At 48.9% G+C, this 19,953-nt stretch overlaps 1 protein-coding gene across 2 annotated transcripts in view; it reads right to left on the bottom strand.

Moving 5' to 3' along the window:
- The window catches only part of prrg4 (proline rich Gla (G-carboxyglutamic acid) 4 (transmembrane)), an 84,286-nt gene that overhangs the window by 41,259 nt on the left and 23,074 nt on the right, over window positions 1-19,953 (bottom strand). For both annotated transcript variants that reach the window (XM_072466266.1, XM_072466265.1), the window contains exons 3-4: window positions 5,090-5,253; window positions 4,492-4,540 (exon numbers count right to left, since the gene is read on the bottom strand). In XM_072466266.1, coding sequence (XP_072322367.1) covers window positions 4,492-4,540; window positions 5,090-5,253 — 213 coding nt within the window. The remainder of the gene's footprint in view (window positions 1-4,491; window positions 4,541-5,089; window positions 5,254-19,953) is intronic.

Below are 19,953 nucleotides of genomic sequence, written 5' to 3'. Positions count from 1 at the left end.
ATGGATCCAGAGAAGGCGTAGAGTGTACGTACTTGTTCGATGTGATGGAGCGGTTCGGGTTTGGGCAGGGGTTTGTAGACTGGGTCAGATTACTGTATAAATCCCGAAGGCGAGTGTCTGAACCAATGGTGTCAGTTCGGAGTACTTTGGGTTGCAGCGTGGGAGAAGCCAGAGGTGCCCGCTCTCCCCATTGCTCTTTGCACTGGCAAACAAGTCATTGGTGATGGCCCTTGGGGCTGCAAGGGAATGGAGGGGTGTTGAGCCGGGGAGGGGGTAGGAGCACTAGGTCTCCCTATATGCGAACGTCCTCCTATTATACATAGCGAATGCAGTGGAATGCTTCGGATCCTGAGGGAATTGAGGGACTTCAGTACCTTCTCGGATATAAACTTATACTCAACATGGGGAAAAGTGAGGTGTTCCCAATAAACACTCGGGGCCAGGAGAGAAGTCTGAGGAAGCTACCGTTTTGGTTACTGGGGACGAGTTACTGCTACCTGGGGATACACGTGGCACGAAACTGGGTTCAGCTGCACAAACTAAACTTGATGGGATTTATGGATGGAACGAGGGAGGACTTTAAGAGATGGGATATGCTGCCATTGTCATTGGTGGGAAGGGCTCAGACAGTGAAAATGTCGGTCTTGCCTATTCATGTTTCAAACCCAATTTTCTTGCCCAAGTCGCTTTTTAGGAAAGTGAACAAGATGATTCTGAGCTTTGTATGGGAGGACTACCCGGACCAGGAGGGTCTTGCCAGAGAGAGGTAGACGGGGAGAGGTCTGGCGCTACCAAACCTGCAAAACTACTGTTGGGCGGCAAACATGGTTCGAAAGTGGGTGGTGGAACAGGAGACTGGGGACAGGTGGAGGAGGCCTCGTGTAAGGGAACCACCTTTGAGGGCATTAGTGTTGGTGCCTCTGACTAGATACTCGAGTCCGGTGGTAATTGTGGTGTTGAGGGTATGGAACCAATGCCGGCAGCATGGGGGCACCAATTTGTAGCAACCACAGATTTGCCCCAACGGGGCTGGATGCGAGGTTCCAGGGAGAGTGAGGGAGTGAGAGTTTGCGGATTACTGAGGTACCTACTGAGCTCAGTAAAAGAGAGGCAGCCCCAGTTGAGGAAATTCGGCAAAAGTGGGAAGAGGAGTTGGGAAGGGTGATGCATGGTGGGGTTTGGAGTGCAGCCGTGCGCAGGATCAATGCATCCTCTTCATGTGCAAGATTAAACCTATTACAGACACTTCCAGTGACGGCCATGATGTGAGCGGTTGCACATTTGTTTGTTTTTTCAGATCTTCTCCTCGTTTTGGAGGGTGGATGTGTGGCTGATAAGGATGTGGAGCTAGCCAGTGGGAAGTCTGATTCCGCTGGTGGGTCAATCCACGGACCGGAAATGGGTCAAGAAGAAGGGAGCAGCTGGAGCAGGAGAATCTTCATGTGGCACAGCTTAAGACGGCGGAGGGTACAGGGCCTGTGCTGCCTACCCAATGGTCGATGGACCAACTGGGGGACGACTTAAATGAAACATTCAGCCAGCAGAGGAGAGTGCCCCATGAGGACCTAGCCAAGGCTATAGACCTGTTGAAGTCGGAAATCAACCGAGTGGAGCAGAGGCTGGAGTCCCAAGGCCAGGCTAACCGGAAAATGGAGGTGGTGGGGAGCAGTTGGCTTCGCTGATGGCCGAGGTGAGAGTAATGCGAGAGACCCAGAAGTGGCTCCAGGAGAAGATAGAGAACCTTGAGAATCGCTCCAGGAGGCAGAGCTTGAGAATTGTAGGGATGCCTGAAGGCATCGAGCGGACCCTGCCATGTTTGTGGCCAGAATGCTGGAAACGCTGATGGGATAGGGGGCCTTTGGCAGGCCCCTGGAGGTTGACCGAGCGCACAGGGTGCTAATGAGGAGGCCGCAGGTGAACGAGCCACCGAGGGCAATGGTGGTACGTCTTCACCAGTTCCTAGATAAGGAAAAGATCTTGAGATGGGCGAGGCAGACGAGGAAATGCACCTGGGAGGGGAGCGAGCTGCGTGTGTATCAGAACCTGGGCCGATATTCTGGCCTTTGCCTCCCTGGTAGCCCGGAGACGGATCCCGTTGGGGTGAAAGGACTCAGGGCCACCAAAACCGGGGGTGTGGGTGAGCAACCTCGCGGATTTCCTCAGGCTGGAGAAAATGAAGTTCACCTTAAGAGGGTCGGTGGAGGGATTCGCCCAGAGATGGAAGCCGTTCATTGACTTCTTCCAGGACAGCTAAGTCAACAGGGAGTTGGTGTGTGTGTGTGTGTGTGTGTGTGGGGGGGGGGGGGGGGGGGGGGGGGGGGGGGAGGATAAGAAAAGGTGGGGCATGGTAGGGAGGGCGGGCTGTGGTTGGTGGTTACTTATTTAGTTACGATGTGATCTCCTGTTTATCTTTTTGTTATCGTTTTGATCATGGTTGTGGTTGATGTTTATTGAAATGCCTTAATAAAAATATTTTTTTAAAAGCCCATTACAGATTAAGGTAGTACACAGGGCACACATGGCAATGTCCAGAGTGAGTCGGTTTTTCCGACCTCCAGGATGAGTCGTTTTTCCCAGGGGCGGACAATAGATGTGGACAGTGTGCCGGCGGACTGGCGAACCATACCCACATGTTTTGGGCGTGCCCAAGGTTGGAGGGGTTCTGGAAAGGGGTTGCGGAAATACTGTCAAAGATTCTGGGAGCTGAGGTAGCACTGAGCCCACATGTGGCAATATTTGGGGTGTCGGAAACCCCGGGAATACAGGTGGGGAGAGAGGCTGAGGTAGTGGTCTTTGCCTCCCTGTTAGCCCAGAGGAGGATCTTGTTGAGCTGGCAGAATTCGGAGCCACCAAAGGTGGGGACATGGGTAGGTGACCTGGCAGACTTTTAGAGAAGATGAAGTTCGCCATTAGGAGGATGGACGAGGGGTTTTCCACGAGGCGGAAGCTGTTCATCAACTTTTTTTTTATTTTATAAAAGGTGTACTAAATCGTCAGCAGGGGAAGGGGTCAGGGGGAGGTTCTTCTCTTTTCCTTTCTTCTCTTTGCTTGGGGCGGGGGGGGGGGCTGGGAAAAAAAGAGGGAGGTAGGAGGTTCTGGGTAAAAAGTGCGTTGGATATGTTACTATACGGTTGATGGTTTGTTATGGTTCTGTGTGTGTCTTGTTCTGTACACATTTGAAAATACCTTCACTAAAAAATTTTTTTTAAATGCGATCATCCTTGAATATGACATTTATTGCTGAAATTTCCAAATTTCTAATGATTCTAAACTTGTCAAAATATGGCATTAGTAACTGTCATATCACTGTATTTTTTACAATACCACCTGTTTGCAGCATTTGGATTTCACCATAGGTGATAAAAGGTGCTATAGTCTTCCAACCCTGCACACTGTAGTGATTTTGTGCTAATGTGCAGGATTCCTTTTCACAAGAACATTTCAGAACTTTGCCATCATCAGCCACTCCCAATCCTGATGAGTAAACAAAATCATGTGGCGTCATTGGTTGGGGGAGGTGAAGGTGGGTCAAGTGGCCTATGGCCTTCTTTTGTGCTGCATGATTACATTACAAGCCCCTTAAAGTGAAAGTGAGTGGGGGCGGGGTTGGTGGAGGATATTTTTGGGAGCTTGCAGTGTGCAAATGGGTTTTGGTGTTTCCCAAATTTTAAGTGACTACACTTGAAATTATGATGTAGAATGCAATTTGAAGTGGAAAAGCAAACAATCTAAGAGTATATCAGATGCAAAGCAAAGTGCAACCTGAGGACAACTGGGCGATCTCCACCCGCTCCCTCAAAGGGCTGATGTTGAAAAAGTTAAAATAGTTTGGAATTCACGGAGACTATAGTATAGTAGAAATCCAGCAGCTCCTTGTATCCCTGTTCTATACAGAAAAGTAGAATCATAACTTTAATACATGAATAGAAAACCTTTGATTCTTTGTTAATAAACTTAAGCAATTGAAATTCAAGTGAATACCACCTTTTTAAAGTACTATTTTGCATGCATTCCTCAAACAGTCTTTAAAGTTTTCATACAAATGTAGTAGTCTAAATGCACTAAATCTAGGGCCATCAGTACAAAATAGTCGCTAATAAATCCAATAGGGAATTCGGGAGAAACTTCTTTATCCAGCGAATACTTAGAAAGTGGAACACAGTACCACAAGGAATAGCTGAGGCAAATGGCATAGATGCATTTAGGGAGAAACAAAATAGGTATATGGGGAGAGAAGAGAAGAAACATAAAACTATGTAATCCTATGATTAAAATGAAACAGAACAGATTTAGGGCACTTCACCGTGATCCAATTAGGCCAGGACTTTTAAGTTCAACACCAAAATAGCTTCATATCAGCTCATCAAAAATATCTTTATTGTAGTGACAAACTTGGGACTTCACTGTACAGCTCCTTCTTTTTCACAACTACTTGGATCACCACACCTGTACCAAATCATATTTGTAACAAAAAAAAAAATCAAGTCTTACCTGGCTTGGCATAAGGGCCCTTTGTTGTGTAACTTTTCCAAAAGATATTCTGAAAGAAAAATATTTTAGAAAATAAAGTGCTTCTTTTCTCTGTGTAACAGGAGATGCAATCATAATTACCATTAACAACTTTCCAGCTGGCTCAGTAAAATGTATCTTACTCAACCCTATCGACCAAGAAAGATCCAAGTGTAAACCCTTTTTGGTGTTGAGTTTGACAACCAGATCAATGCTGCAGTTTCCAAATGATTCATTTTGTCCTTTGACAGAAATTGCAATATGTGGATGATGAATGAGAGCTTCATTGGATGTAAGTTGTTATTCACATAGTTAAATGCTCTGTTGACATTGCTATGTTGACACTCTTACTAATATTTAGGCAGAGTGTTGGAGAGCAGCCAACAACTTAGTGCTGTATCCTGGCACAAGTTCTGTTCAGTTGGTGGGCAGGGAGAAAATGTTTTAAAAAGTAATGAGTTGTGTTAAATCAGTCATTCTTTTACCAAGTTTTGAAATGATCAATTAAATGCTATTCCTTTTGTATGATGGTAAATAATTTATACTGCTGTGATACATGTAGAAGAGTGAAATACTCAACTGTCTTTCTATCATCTTCAAAAACTTCTCGTGCCTCTTCAAAGCTACATATTTCTTCAAAACACTCTCGTTCAAGATTTCCTTGAGTAAATATTTCAAAATCCCATCGATTGTACAGAAGTCGTCGTCCCAGGAAACTGCGAGCTTCGTTTCCCTGAATAAACGCTGTCAGTCATAAAGTAAAACCATCAGTATAAACAGAGACAAGCTAGTACAAACACAGCAACGATAGATACTTACAGCACAGTAGGCAGTAATTTGGCCCATCATACCGTGCCAGCCCCTTGTTAAGAATAATCCGAAACAAATGCAAATGCCCTGCCCTCTGGCATTGCAGGTTCCTCTGCTTAACTATTTATCTAATTTTCCCTGAATAAAACACGATGCACTCTCCTTCAACCAGTCCCTGTCTGAAAGTATTCATGTTTCAACAACTCTCAATTTGAGTATTGTAGAAAAAAGACAGGTTGTCAGAACTTTTCACCTTGCACTCAACGGAACAAGCACAAGAATGACAATGCCCTTGTTTTTTGGATAAATACACAACGAAAAGGTTCAACAAAATATATTGTTTCAAAGCGATACTCCAGTTCTGTACTACCAAACAACTATTTGGAACTCTCAATTTTTCCTGCCCTCTCAGTCATGGTCTTAAATGGATGACTTCTCAGTCTTAACTTCCCAAACAGATTATTTCCTCTTCTCTCGGTTCATCTCAACATTATTGTGCCAACCTTTCTGAGGAAGGGACGTTGAATGACCCAATTAAAACATTTTCAAGATTATAGAAAGAAACTGAGAAAGCCAATCCAAGCAAATTGTTCACTCCGCCTAGGAATTCAAATATCAGGCAGCACTTTTGAAATTAGGAAGCTAGGAATCAGAAGGGGGTGCACAAAACATTCACCCAAAAAAATAATAGGCCATTGCAGCATTAACAAGGCAATTCTAAAAACAGGAGGAACTGAAACGTAAATTACAAATGGCTTATTTCTGTTCCTAAAAATACATGTTGTATCTGTTCAGGGTCTCAAGTCTCCACTCTATTTCTTCACTACAAAAATGGAGCATCTGAATATACGGTGTACTATGGTTTATACCTCCAAATCCCGATATCTTAATTTCCAAATTTCAGCTGTTCGAGAGCAACAAACATGTGCAATGCTGCAACTACAGGAAGTAATCAATAGCAACAGAAGTGGACGCCTGCAATGGTGACACAGTAAACATAGAACATAGAACAATACAGCGCAGTACAGGCCCTTCGGCCCACGATGTTGCACCGAAACAAAAGCCATCTAACCTACACTATGCCATTATCATCCATATGTTTATCCAATAAACTTTTAAATGCCCTCAATGTTGGCGAGTTCACTACTGTAGCAGGTAGGGCATTCCATGGCCTCACTACTCTTTGCGTAAAAAACCTACCTCTGACCTCTGTCCTATATCTATTACCCCTCAGTTTAAAGCTATGTCCCCTCGTGCCAGCCATTTCCATCCGCGGGAGAAGGCTCTCACTGTCCACCCTATCTAACCCCCTGATCATTTTGTATGCCTCTATTAAGTCTCCTCTTAACCTTCTTCTCTCCAACGAAAACAACCTCAAGTCCATCAGCCTTTCCTCATAAGATTTTCCCTCCATACCAGGCAACATCCTGGTAAATCTCCTCTGCACCCGCTCCAAAGCCTCCACGTCCTTCCTATAATGCGGTGACCAGAACTGTACGCAATACTCCAAATGCGGCCGAACCAGAGTTCTGTACAGCTGCAACATGACCTCCCGATTCCGGAACTCAATCCCTCTACCAATAAAGGCCAACACTCCATAGGCCTTCTTCACAACCCTATCAACCTGGGTGGCAACTTTCAGGGATCTATGTACATGGACACCTAGATCCCTCTGCTCATCCACACTTTCAAGAACTTTACCATTAGCCAAATATTCCGCATTCCTGTTATTCCTTCCAAAGTGAATCACCTCACACTTCTCTACATTAAACTCCATTTGCCACCTCTCAGCCCAGCTCTGCAGCTTATCTATATCCCTCTGTAACCTGCTACATCCTTCCACACTATTGACAACACCACCGACTTTAGTATCGTCTGCAAATTTACTCACCCACCCTTCTGCACCCTCCTCTAGGTCATTGATAAAAATGACAAACAGCAACGGCCCCAGAACAGATCCTTGTGGTACTCCACTTGTGACTGTACTCCATTCTGAACATTTCCCATCAACCACCACCCTCTGTCTTCTTTCAGCTAGCCAATTTCTGATCCACATCTCTAAATCACCCTCAATCCCCAGCCTCCGTATTTTCTGCAATAGCCTACCGTGGGGAACCTTATCAAACGCTTTGCTGAAGTCCATATACACCACATCAACTGCTCTACCCTCATCTACCTGTTCAGTCACCTTCTCAAAGAACTCAATAAGGTTTGTGAGGCATGACCTACCCTTCACAAAGCCATGCTGACTATCCCTGATCATATTATTCCTATCTAGATGATTATAAATCTTGTCTCTTATAATCCCCTCCAAGACTTTACCCACTACAGACGTGAGGCTCACCGGTCTATAGTTGCCGGGGTTGTCTCTGCTCCCCTTTTTGAACAAAGGGACCACATTCGCTGTCCTCCAGTCCTCTGGCACTATTCCTGTAGCCAATGATGACATAAAAATCAAAGCCAAAGGTCCAGCAATCTCTTCCCTGGCCTCCCAGAGAATCCTAGGATAAATCCCATCAGGTCCCGGGGACTTATCTATTTTCAGCCTGTCCAGAATTGCCAACACCTCTTCCCTACGCACCTCAATGCCATCTATTCTATTAGCCTGCGGCTCAGCATTCTCCTCCACAACATTATCTTTTTCCTGAGTGAATACTGACGAAAAATATTCATTTAGTATCTCGCCTATCTCTTCAGACTCCACACACAATTTCCCATCCCTGTCCTTGACTGGTCCTACTCTTTCCCTAGTCATTCGCTTATTCCTGACATACCTATAGAAAGCTTTTGGGTTTTCCTTGATCCTTCCTGCCAAATACTTCTCATGTCCCCTCCTTGCTCGTCTTAGCTCTCTCTTTAGATCCTTCCTCGCTACCTTGTAACTATCCATCGCCCCAACTGAAACTTCACACCTCATCTTCACATAGGCCTCCTTCTTCCTCTTAACAAGAGATTCCACGACTTCCGGGTGCGGCGATGACCAGCTGAGTCGCACGTTTCGGCAGCTCCCTGTGAAACGGACTTTTGGGCTCTTGATAGGAGCCCCAACGGCAATTTTGACGGCTAAAAACACTGTGCGGTAAACCAGAAGGGAATCCCCCCTGGATACGGATGGAAAAAGGAGAGAGTGGCCAGATTGCAGTGGATCCTTTAGAACAGCGGCAAGGAAGGCAAGCAAAAACCAAGATGGCGTCGGAAGGTGGCAGTTTAACATGGGGCCCTGAACAACAAGAGTTCTTGAAATGCTGTGTGGAAGAGATCAAAAAGGAAATGAAGAAAGAGCTGTTGGCCCCGATACTACAGGCGATCGAAGGGCTAAAGGAGGAACAAAAGACCCAGGAGCGGGAGCTTCGGGTCGTGAAGGCAAAGGCAGCCGAGAATGAGGACGATATACAGGGCCTGGTGGTGAAGACGGAGACGCAGGAGGCACATCAGAAACGATGTGTGGAAAGGTTGGAGGCACTGGAAAACAACGCAAGGAGGAACAACCTGAGGATTCTTGGTCTTCCTGAAGGTGTGGAGGGAGCGGACGTCGGGGCATATGTGAGCACGATGCTGCACTCGTTAATGGGAGCGGAGGCCCCGGCGGGTCCGTTGGAGGTGGAGGGAGCATACCGAGTGATGGCGCGAGGACCGAGAGCAGGAGAAATTCCCAGAGCCATAGTGGTGAGATTCCTCCGTTTTAAGGATAGAGAAATGGTCCTTAGATGGGCGAAGAAAACTCGAAGCAGTAAATGGGAGAACGCGGTGATCCGCGTTTATCAAGACTGGAGTGCGGAGGTGGCGAGAAGGAGGGCGAGCTTTAATCGGGCCAAGGCGGTGCTTCATAAAAAGATGATAAAATTTGGAATGCTGCAACCGGCAAGACTGTGGGTCACATATCGAGGGAGGCACCACTACTTTGAGACGGCGGATGAAGCGTGGACTTTTATTGTGGAAGAAAAACTGGAATGAGCGGGTTATTAAAAAGAACGTTCGAACAAAGTGGTGGGGCGAATGTGGGGGGCAAAGAGGGGTTTTATGTACTAATCCTGCGATGTGGTAACTTTTCTCTCTCCCACAGGTGGTGATGGGGGGAGGAGGGGAGGTGGAGGAGATGGGGCATTGGCCATTGGGGGCGGGGCCAAGGGAGAAGCGCGGGCTTGGTTCCCACGCTATGATAATCATGGCGGGAATAGAGAAGCAGGAAGGAGGGGGCGTCGCACGGTGCGAGCCGAGGTCACGGGGGGAAGCCGAGGTCAGCCAGAGTTTGCTGACTTCTGGGAGCAACATGGGGGGAGTAATTACGCTAGCGGGGGATCTAGCGGGGGGGGTATTACTGGGTTGCTGCTGCTGGGGAGAGGGGGGAGCTGGTATGGGAGAGGATGGGCGGGGGGGCACCGCCTGGGGGAGATACAGCTGCGTGGGAACCGGGTGAGGGGCTGGAAAAAGGTGATGGCTAATCGACAAGGGGGGGGGGGGGGGGGGGGGGGGGGGGGGGGTAGGAAGCCCCCCAACTCGGCTGATCACGTGGAACGTGAGAGGGCTGAACGGGCCGATAAAGAGGGCACGGGTACTCGCACACCTTAAGAAACTTAAGGCAGATGTGGTTATGTTACAGGAAACGCACCTGAAACTGATAAACCAGGTTAGGCTACGCAAAGGATGGGTGGGGCAGGTGTTCCATTCGGGGCTAGATGCGAAAAACAGGGGGGTGGCTATATTAGTGGGGAAGCGGGTAATGTTCGAGGCAAAGACTATAGTGGCGGATAACGGGGGCAGATACGTGATGGTGAGTGGCAAACTACAGGGGGAGACGGTGGTTTTGGTAAACGTATATGCCCCGAACTGGGATGATGCCAATTTTATGAGGCGGATGCTAGGACGCATTCCGGACCTAGAGATGGGAAAGCTGATAATGGGGGGAGATTTTAATACGGTGTTGGAACCAGGGCTGGATAGGTCGAAGTCCAGGACTGGAAGGAGGCCGGCAGCAGCCAAGGTACTTAAAGATTTTATGGAGCAGATGGGAGGTGTAGACCCGTGGAGATTTAGCAGACCTAGGAGTAAGGAGTTCTCGTTTTTCTCCTATGTCCATAAAGTCTACTCGCGAATAGACTTTTTTGTGCTGGGAAGGGCGTTGATCCCGAAGGTGAGGGGAACGGAGTATACGGCTATAGCCATTTCGGATCACGCTCCACACTGGGTGGACTTGGAGATAGGGGAGGAAACAGGAGGGCGCCCACCCTGGAGAATGGACATGGGACTAATGGCAGATGAGGGGGTGTGTCTAAGGGTGAGGGGGTGCATTGAAAAGTACTTGGAACTCAATGATAATGGGGAGGTCCAGGTGGGAGTGGTCTGGGAGGCGTTGAAGGCGGTGGTTAGAGGGGAGCTGATATCAATAAGGGCACATAAAGGGAAGCAGGAGAGTAAGGAACGGGAGCGGTTGCTGCAAGAACTTTTGAGGGTGGACAGACAATATGCGGAAGCGCCGGAGGAGGGACTGTACAGGGAAAGGCAAAGGCTACATGTAGAATTTGACTTGCTGACTACAGGCACTGCAGAGGCACAATGGAGGAAGGCACAGGGTGTACAGTACGAATATGGGGAGAAGGCGAGCAGGTTGCTGGCACACCAATTGAGGAAAAGGAGAGCAGCGAGGGAAATAGGGGGAGTGAGGGATGAGGAAGGAGAGATGGAGCGGGGAGCGGAGAGAGTGAATGGAGTGTTCAAGACATTTTATAAAAAATTATATCAAGCTCAACCCCCGGATGGGAGGGAGAGAATGATGGGCTTCTTGGATCGGCTGGAATTTCCCACGGTGGAAGAGCAGGAAAGGGTGGGACTGGGAGCACAGATCGAGGTAGAAGAAGTGGTGAAAGGAATTAGGAGCATGCAGGCGGGAAAGGCCCCGGGACCGGATGGATTCCCAGTCGAATTCTATAGAAAATATGTGGACTTGCTCGCCCCGGTACTGACGAGGACCTTTAATGAGGCAAAGGAAAGGGGACAACTGCCCCCGACTATGTCTGAAGCAACGATATCGCTTCTCTTAAAGAAGGAAAAGGACCCGCTACAATGCGGGTCCTATAGACCTATTTCCCTCCTAAATGTAGATGCCAAGGTCCTGGCCAAGGTAATGGCAATGAGAATAGAGGAATGTGTCCCGGGGGTGGTCCACGAGGACCAAACTGGGTTTGTGAAGGGGAGACAGCTGAACACGAATATACGGAGGTTGTTAGGGGTAATGATGATGGCCCCACCAGAGGGAGAAACGGAGATAGTAGTGGCGATGGATGCCGAGAAAGCATTTGATAGAGTGGAGTGGGATTATTTGTGGGAGGTGTTGAGGAGATTTGGTTTTGGAGAGGGGTATGTTAGATGGGTGCAGCTGTTGTATAGGGCCCCAGTGGCGAGCGTGGTCACGAATGGACGGGGATCTGCATATTTTCAGCTCCATAGAGGGACAAGGCAGGGATGCCCTCTGTCCCCATTATTGTTTGCACTGGCGATTGAGCCCCTGGCGATAGCGTTGAGGGGTTCCAAGAAGTGGAGGGGAGTACTTAGGGGAGGAGAAGAGCACCGGGTATCTTTGTATGCGGACGATTTGCTACTATACGTGGCGGACCCGGCGGAGGGGATGCCAGAAATAATGCGGATACTTGGGGAGTTTGGGGATTTTTCAGGGTATAAATTGAACATGGGGAAAAGTGAGTTGTTTGTGGTGCATCCAGGGGAGCAGAGTAGAGAAATAGAGGACCTACCGTTGAGGAAGGTAACAAGGGACTTTCGTTACCTGGGGATCCAGATAGCTAAGAATTGGGGCACATTGCATAGGTTAAATTTAACGCGGTTGGTGGAACAGATGGAGGAGGATTTCAAGAGATGGGATTATGGTATCCCTGTCAATGGCAGGGAGGGTGCAGGCGGTTAAGATGGTGGTCCTCCCGAGATTCCTCTTTGTGTTTCAGTGCCTCCCGGTGGTGATCACGAAGGCTTTTTTTAAAAGGATTGAAAAGAGCATCATGGGTTTTGTGTGGGCCGGGAAGACCCCGAGAGTGAGGAAGGGATTCTTACAGCGTAGCAGGGATAGGGGGGTGCTGGCACTACCGAGCCTAAGTGAGTATTATTGGGCCGCTAATATTTCAATGGTGAGTAAGTGATGGGAGAGGAGGAGGGAGCGGCGTGGAAGAGATTAGAGAGGGCGTCCTGTAGGGGGACTAGCCTACAGGCTATGGTGACAGCCCCATTGCCGTTCTCACCGAGGAACTACACCACAAGCCCGGTGATGGTGGCTACACTGAAGATTTGGGGACAGTGGAGACGGCATAGGGGAAAGACTGGAGCCTTGGGGGGGTCCCCGATAAGAAACAACCATAGGTTTGCCCCGAGGGGAATGGATGGGGGATATGGAATGTGGCAAAGAGCAGGAATAACGCAACTGAAAGATCTGTTTGTGGATGGGAAGTTCGCGAGTCTGGGAGCGCTGACCGAGAAATATGGGTTGCCCCAAGGGAATGCATTCAGGTATATGCAACTGAGGGCTTTTGCGAGGCAACAGGTGAGGGAATTCCCGCAGCTCCCGACACAAGAGGTGCAGGACAGAGTGATCTCAAAGACATGGGTGGGGGATGGTAAGGTGTCAAATATATATAGGGAAATGAGGGACGAAGGGGAGACTATGGTAGATGAACTAAAAGGGAAATGGGAAGAAGAGCTGGGGGAGGAGATCGAGGAGGGGCTGTGGGCAGATGCCCTAAGCAGGGTAAACTCGTCGTCCTCGTGTGCCAGGCTAAGCCTGATTCAGTTTAAGGTATTACACAGGGCACATATGACTGGAGCACGGCTCAGTAAATTTTTTGGGGTGGAGGATAGGTGTGCGAGGTGCTCGAGAAGCCCAGCGAATCATACCCATATGTTTTGGTCATGCCCGGCACTACAGGGGTTTTGGATGGGGGTGACAAAGGTGCTTTCAAAAGTAGTAGGAGTCCGGGTCGAACCAAGCTGGGGGTTGGCTATATTTGGGGTTGCACAAGAGCCGGGAGTGCAGGAGGCGAGAGAGGCCGATGTTTTGGCCTTTGCGTCCCTAGTAGCCCGGCGCAGGATATTGCTAATGTGGAAAGAAGCCAAGCCCCCGGGGGTGGAGACCTGGATAAATGACATGGCGGGGTTTATAAAGCTAGAGCGGATTAAGTTCGTCCTAAGGGGGTCGGCTCAAGGGTTCACCAGGCGGTGGCAACCGTTCGTCGAATACCTCGCAGAAAGATACTCTCAGGGTTGTTAATATATACTGTATAGTATGTATAGGTCGTTGCTACAGATAATTATATATTGGACTGTTAAATTATATTTTTGGAGAGTGTTACTTGTGACAAGGCAGTTGTCAATTAGGGCTAGTTTTCATTTTTGTTATTTATTATTTATTCATTTTTTGTTTATAAAATAGGTCATTGTTATTTGTGTTGTTATAATATTGTGTAAAGGATGCACAATGTACTGTGTTGGTTGACCAAAAATTTTCAATAAAATATTTAATAAAAAAAAAACAAGAGATTCCACTTCCTTGGTAAACCACGGTTCCCTCGCTCGACGCCTTCCTCCCTGCCTGACCGGTACATACTTATCAAGAACACGCAAGTAAACAAGGAGCAATGGTATAAAGTAGAAGTGGAGAGGTGGGGAGAGAGGCAAGAGGAAGGAAAGAAAAACATGTGGGTGTAAGTGGAGGAAGGGAAGGTAGGAAAAGGTGAGGGGAAGAAGTGGAGAAGATGGAGCAAGGAGGTGGGTCTCTCTGACAATGCAGCTCCTGCAGTTGCAGACCTCAGGTCAGTGGTGCAGAGCCAGTTCCAGCTGCACAGTAGATGCATGGTTGGCCAAAATGCCAATTTTTTAACCCGGGGAAGTTCCTACATATGCATCAAACTCTGTCCCATACCCGTTAAATAATTGAGGTATTGGTAATGCAGCTGGCAGTATATGTATTGTCCAACTGCAGGTAGATCTCTGAATTCAAGGACGTTTGGAAGAATTTGTTTCCCTTGGCTTTTTCCAAATGGCAGGTGGTGAGAAGTGGGGTATGGAAGGGATCTGTGCTAGGACCCCAGCTATTCACAATATACATTAATGATTTAGATAAGGGAACTAAATATATCTCCACATTTTCAGATGACATAAAGCTGGGTGGGAGGGTGAGCTGTGAGTAGGATGCAGAGATGCTTCAGTGTGTGATTTGGACAAGCTGGGTGAGTGGAAAATGCATGGCAGATGCAATATAATGTGGATAAATGGGAGATTATCCACTTGGTAGCAAAAACAGAAAGGCAGGTGATCTGAATGGTTATAGATTAGAGAGTGGAATGTGCAATGAGGCCTGGATGTCCTTGTATATGCAGGAAGGATATTCCCGATCCAGAACCAGGGGTCACAGTGAAACGATATGGGATAAACTGTTTAGGACGGAGATGAGCAGAGATTTCTTCAGCCAGAGAGTGGTGAGCCAGTGGAATTCACTACTACAGAAAGCAGTTGAGGCCAAAACATTGTCAGCGGGATTCTCCGTCTGTGGGATGCTCCGCTTCGCCGGCAGCGCACTCAAGTCCATGGATTTCCTGATGGCGTGAGGGTGCCCATAATGGAAAACCCCATTGGCTGGCTGCCAGGATGGAGGAGCCCGCTGCCGGCGGGGGCACCAGGAAACGGGTGTGGCAGGTTGGAGAATACCATCTTGTATGTTTTCAAGGAGCTAGATACAGCTCTTTGGGCCAAAGGGATCAAAGATAATGGGGGGGAAAGCGGGAACAGGCTATTGAGTTGGATGATCAGCCATGATCATAATGAATGGCGGAGCAGGCTAGAAGGGTCGAATAGCCTACTTCTGTTCCTATTTTCTACATTGGTCTAATAGTTCATAGTGCTGGTCACATCTGCTTTGACACCAATTATGTTCCACACAAAGTGGTGTGAGATCCTCCTGCATGGGAGCTTCCCACCAATGTATACAGATTTTGACTGCAACTAAAGTGCCCAGTTCGCACAAACACTGAAGTTCAGTAAAGTGCCTGGAGCTGCTCTACCACAGGTCTTGGATGTCAGGCATGGCTCAGTTGGTAGCATTCTCATTTCCGAAGGGCTTGGGATTGCTCCCCAGGGCCCTGATTATTAATAAATTTTTTGCTTGAGATAAATTAATTTTAAAAATCTGGTCATCAGCTCAACAGTGTTTGAGAGATCTTGCTGTGTATAAATTATCTGCCACAATTCCTGTACATACAACAGTAACTACACTTGAAAAGCATTGTATTGGCTGTGAAGAATGATGGTATGTCCTGAAGCTGTGAAAGGCATTGTATAAATGTATCTAGAAGAGTCTTCCCAAATATCTGTCCAAAACCTCGACCAGGAATTAGAGGGCCAGAGATCTTAATTTAATCTCTAGAATTACAAACAAGGAATGAAGATAACCGTGCAAGAGTCTGGCGTACCAGTTACCGATGCTATTCAGTACTTTGATAACCAACTTGTGATGCAACAGTCATAAAAAGTGATGGAACTGAAAAGCTTCCTTGGAACTAGAATTATTAGTGCCCTACTGCACAGGAATAAAAATGGACAAAAACAGCTGCCTTTAAAAAAAAAAAAATTTTTTTAAATTAAATTTAGAGTACCCAAGTCTTTTGTTTTTCTAATTAAGGGGCAATTTAGCATGGCCAATTTCTCAGGGGAGAGGGTCAGCGATAACCCCCCGTTTCTTAGGTTCTTAGTCTGGAAGACCCTCCGTCCCAACCGCTGTCTTCGGGCACCTCTGCCACCATCCCAAACCTGTTTCCGGAGTTATTTTCGGGACCTTCCGGTGACCAGGCGGAAGGGGTGGAGCGGGCATCTGCACCACCACCTCCCACTGGCACGGGGCTCCCTGGAGGAGCCTGAGGAGATGCTGCCTGTCAATGATCCTGGTGGCAGGATCAAGGCAGCCCCTGGGTTGGTTGGTGGGCCCGGCGCCCCACTCAGTGCGGTGGAGGATTTGGGCCCGGAGGGCGACAGTCCGAAGGCTGTCAGCCGCCCAGTGTCGGGAGCGCAGGGTGCACGAGGCGCTCTGTAGCGGGGTGCAGAGTTCACTCGTGCCTGACACTTGTGTTGCCCCTCACCCCCTCTGGGAGAATCCCGGAATCTGGCACACCATAATTGAAGGTTCTTTTAATTTTCTGCCTCCGTAGATAGTTCAGGCAGTGCCCTATTAGGCCCCCCTCCACCAACACCGCAACTCCATCCCTCCCCACCACCCTCCTTTCCCGGGCGAGGGAGACAGAGCGGGCGAGGGAGACAGAGCGGGCGAGGGAGACAGAGCGGGCGAGGGAGACAGAGAGCGCGAGGGAGACAGAGAGCGCGAGGGAGACAGAGAGCGCGAGGGAGACACACACACACACATAATGAAAGTTTCATGTCAATGACCTTTCATTAGAATCTTAAAAAGAAAATTACAGATATAACCGGTTTTATACAGGATCGTGGGGATCAACAAAAATGGACCATCTGGTGATAGGATGGAAGGCAAGAGAGCTTAATTAACAAAATGGAATGGTGGTGCAAGGCAAAAGTAAATAGTAAGGGAACAAGTAAAGAAACAAAAGATGGGTCTAGAGGAAGTGAAATAAGAGAATGGCTGAATCATTACCATTGACTGCCATCCACAGAGTTCATGACCTCGAATCTCCTTCCCTTCCCCTTTCAACATTCCAGAGACTGTTCTCTCCACAACACTTTTAAAAAAAAACTCATTTTATTCAACCTTGTATCAAAGTAGGTTACAGCAAATAAACACACCGGGTCATTAAACATCCCCAACAGATGTGGTGCCAGGTCCGGCGCAAATTCCTCATAAAATATTGCTGGGTACCGATCCGGGGAAATTCCAGCTCGTCCAGAAACCACCCAATGTCCCCCTCCTCTCCTCCTGGGTCTGCCTCATAAAGTCCCTGGTAATACTCTCTAAATGCCTCATTTATCTTCCCTGGCTCTGACACCACTTCCCCAGCCCGGATCTTCAATATGTCCCTGGACGCAGCCTGCCTCCGCAGCTGGTGCGCCAGCATGCGGCTCGCCTTCTCCCCATACTCGTATTGCACCCCTCTTGCCCTACGCAGTTGCCCTACCGCCCTCCCCGTTGTCAGCCTGTCAAATTGCCCCTGCAACTTTTTCCTCCTAGTCAATCCCTCCACGGTGGGCACCCTCGAATATTCCCTGTCCACCTCCACTATCTCGCTCACTAGACGGTCATGTTCCACCCTCCTTTCCTTATTCGCACGAACCGTAAATGAGATAATTTCTCCCCGGACCACTGCCTTCAGTGCTTCCCCAAAAATGCCTGCCGACACCTCCCCATTCTGATTGAACTCCACATAATCCCTAATCGCCAACCACACCTTATCACAAAAACCTCCACCCGCCAACAACCCCGAGTCAAACCTCCACCCCGGCCTCTGCTCTCGTCCCGTACTGAACCGAATATCCAGCCAGTGGGGTGCATGGTCCGAGATAACTATCCCCGCATCCTCTGCCCCCTTCACCCCAACCAAAATCTCCCGACTCACTACAAAGTAATCAATCCTCGAATACACCTTATAGACGTGTGAAAAGAAGGAATACTCCCTACCCCCTGGGTTCTGGAAGCGCCATGGATCCACCAAATCCATCCTCTCCATAAACCCCCCCCAGCTCCCTTGCCATTCGTACCCGACCCATCGACCTGGGAATCGATCTGTCCACCCTCGGCTCCAGGACACAGTCAAAATCTCCTCCCATGATCACCTGGTATGTGGCCAAATCCGGGATTGCTGCCAGCAATCCCCTCATAAAACCCACATCATCCCAATTTGGGGCATACACATTTACCAAAACTACCGGTGCCCTTCCAATACCCCACTCACAATCACATATCTCCCACCTGGATCCCTCACTTCCTTCGCCCTCACGAATCCCATTTTTTTGCTCATTAAAATCGCCACACCCCTCGATTTCGAATCAAACCCGGAGTAAAAAAACCTGCCCAACCCACCCCTTCCTTAACCTAACCTGGTCCTTGATGCACGATCAATGACCACTAAAACGAGGTTGTAGTCCAACTGAAGGCTTTAATAAGCTAGATGTTTCCCCCAGCAGCTCAGGTACAGAAAGAAGGCTGCTGGGACGGCACGGTCTCTTATACCCCGCCTTGCAGGGCGGAGCTACCATACAGCTTGACCAATAGGAAACATACAATATCTACCAATGGTGTTCCAGCATAACCAGGTACTGTAATACCTCTACACAGACTACCACATTCACCTCCTGTTAAAAAAAAAAAAAGAGTCCGGCGGGGGTGGTGGCTTGATATTACAAAATGGTAACGTGGTAGAAATGATAGTTACGGAGGTACCATAATACCTCCGTACAGTGTTTTTGTCTTATTGTCGTACTATTTACAGATTCACAATTAACTATATAAACTTTTAAATGAAGCAATCAGTCGATCGGGGGCCTTTGTCGTCCTCTGTGATCGTCGAACCTCTGGTGGCGACGCCGGTGGAGGCTCAGGCGTCTGTGGCTCCGGGAGCGTGGCCTCGATCTCTGTGGCAGCTTCGACACCCCTAGATGGGGCTGGTGGGGAAAACGGTTGACCTGGGAAGAGAGCGTCTGCGGGGTGCGTCGGTGGGCCTAGACTGGGCCGGCGGAAGGACCGATCCTCCTGGGAAGGAGGCGGCTGTAAGGTGCACCAGTGGGAGGGAGGGTGGGACTGATGGCTGGGGTGTGCGTGGGGATCCGGCGGGCGCGAGGTCTCGTAGGGAGACCGTATCTTGCCGGCCGTCGGGGTATGCCACGTAGGCGTACTGGGGGTTAGCGTGGAGAAGATGGACCCTCTCGACCAACGGGTCTGACTTGTGCGCCCGCACGTGTTTTCGGAGCATGATGGGTCCGGGAGCTGCCAGCCAGGTTGGGAACGAGGTCCCAGAGGAGGACTTCCTGGGGAAGACAAGGAGACGTTTGTGAGGTGTTTGGTTGGTCGTGGTACACAGCAGTGACCGGATGGAGTGGAGGGCATCCAGGAGGACTTCCTGCCAGCGGGAGACTGGGAGATTCCTGGACCGTAGAGCCAGTAGGACGGTCTTCCAGACCGTTCCGTTCTCCCTCTCTACCTGTCCGTTACCCCAGGGGTTGTAACTGGTCGTCCTGCTCGAGGCGATGCCCTTGCTGAGCAGGAATTGACGCAGTTCGTCGCTCATAAAAGAGGACCCCCTGTCACTACGTATGTAAGCGGGGACCCCGAACAGCGTAAAGATGCTATGGATGGCCTTGATGTCGGTGGTTGCGGTCATGTCGGGGCATGAATGGGAACCGGGAGTATTCGTCAATCACGTTCAGGAAGTAAGTGTTGTGTCGGTGAAGGGGAGAGGGCCTATGAAGTCCATACTGAGGCGTTCAAAGGGACGGGAAGCCTTTATCAGGTGCGCATTCTCTGGCCTGTAGAAGTGCGGTTTGCACTCCGCGCAGATTTGGCAATTCCTGGTGGCTGTCCTGACCTCCTCGATGGAGTAGGGCAGGTTGCAGGTCTTGATAAAGTGGAAGAAGCGAGTGACCCCCGCGTGGCAGAGGTCCTCGTGGAGGGCTCGGAGGTGGTCC

Source organism: Scyliorhinus torazame, chromosome 10 (genome assembly GCF_047496885.1).
Source record: "Scyliorhinus torazame isolate Kashiwa2021f chromosome 10, sScyTor2.1, whole genome shotgun sequence".
Lineage (NCBI taxonomy): Eukaryota > Metazoa > Chordata > Chondrichthyes > Carcharhiniformes > Scyliorhinidae > Scyliorhinus > Scyliorhinus torazame.
This window is presented reverse-complemented; position numbering and strand designations above follow the sequence as displayed.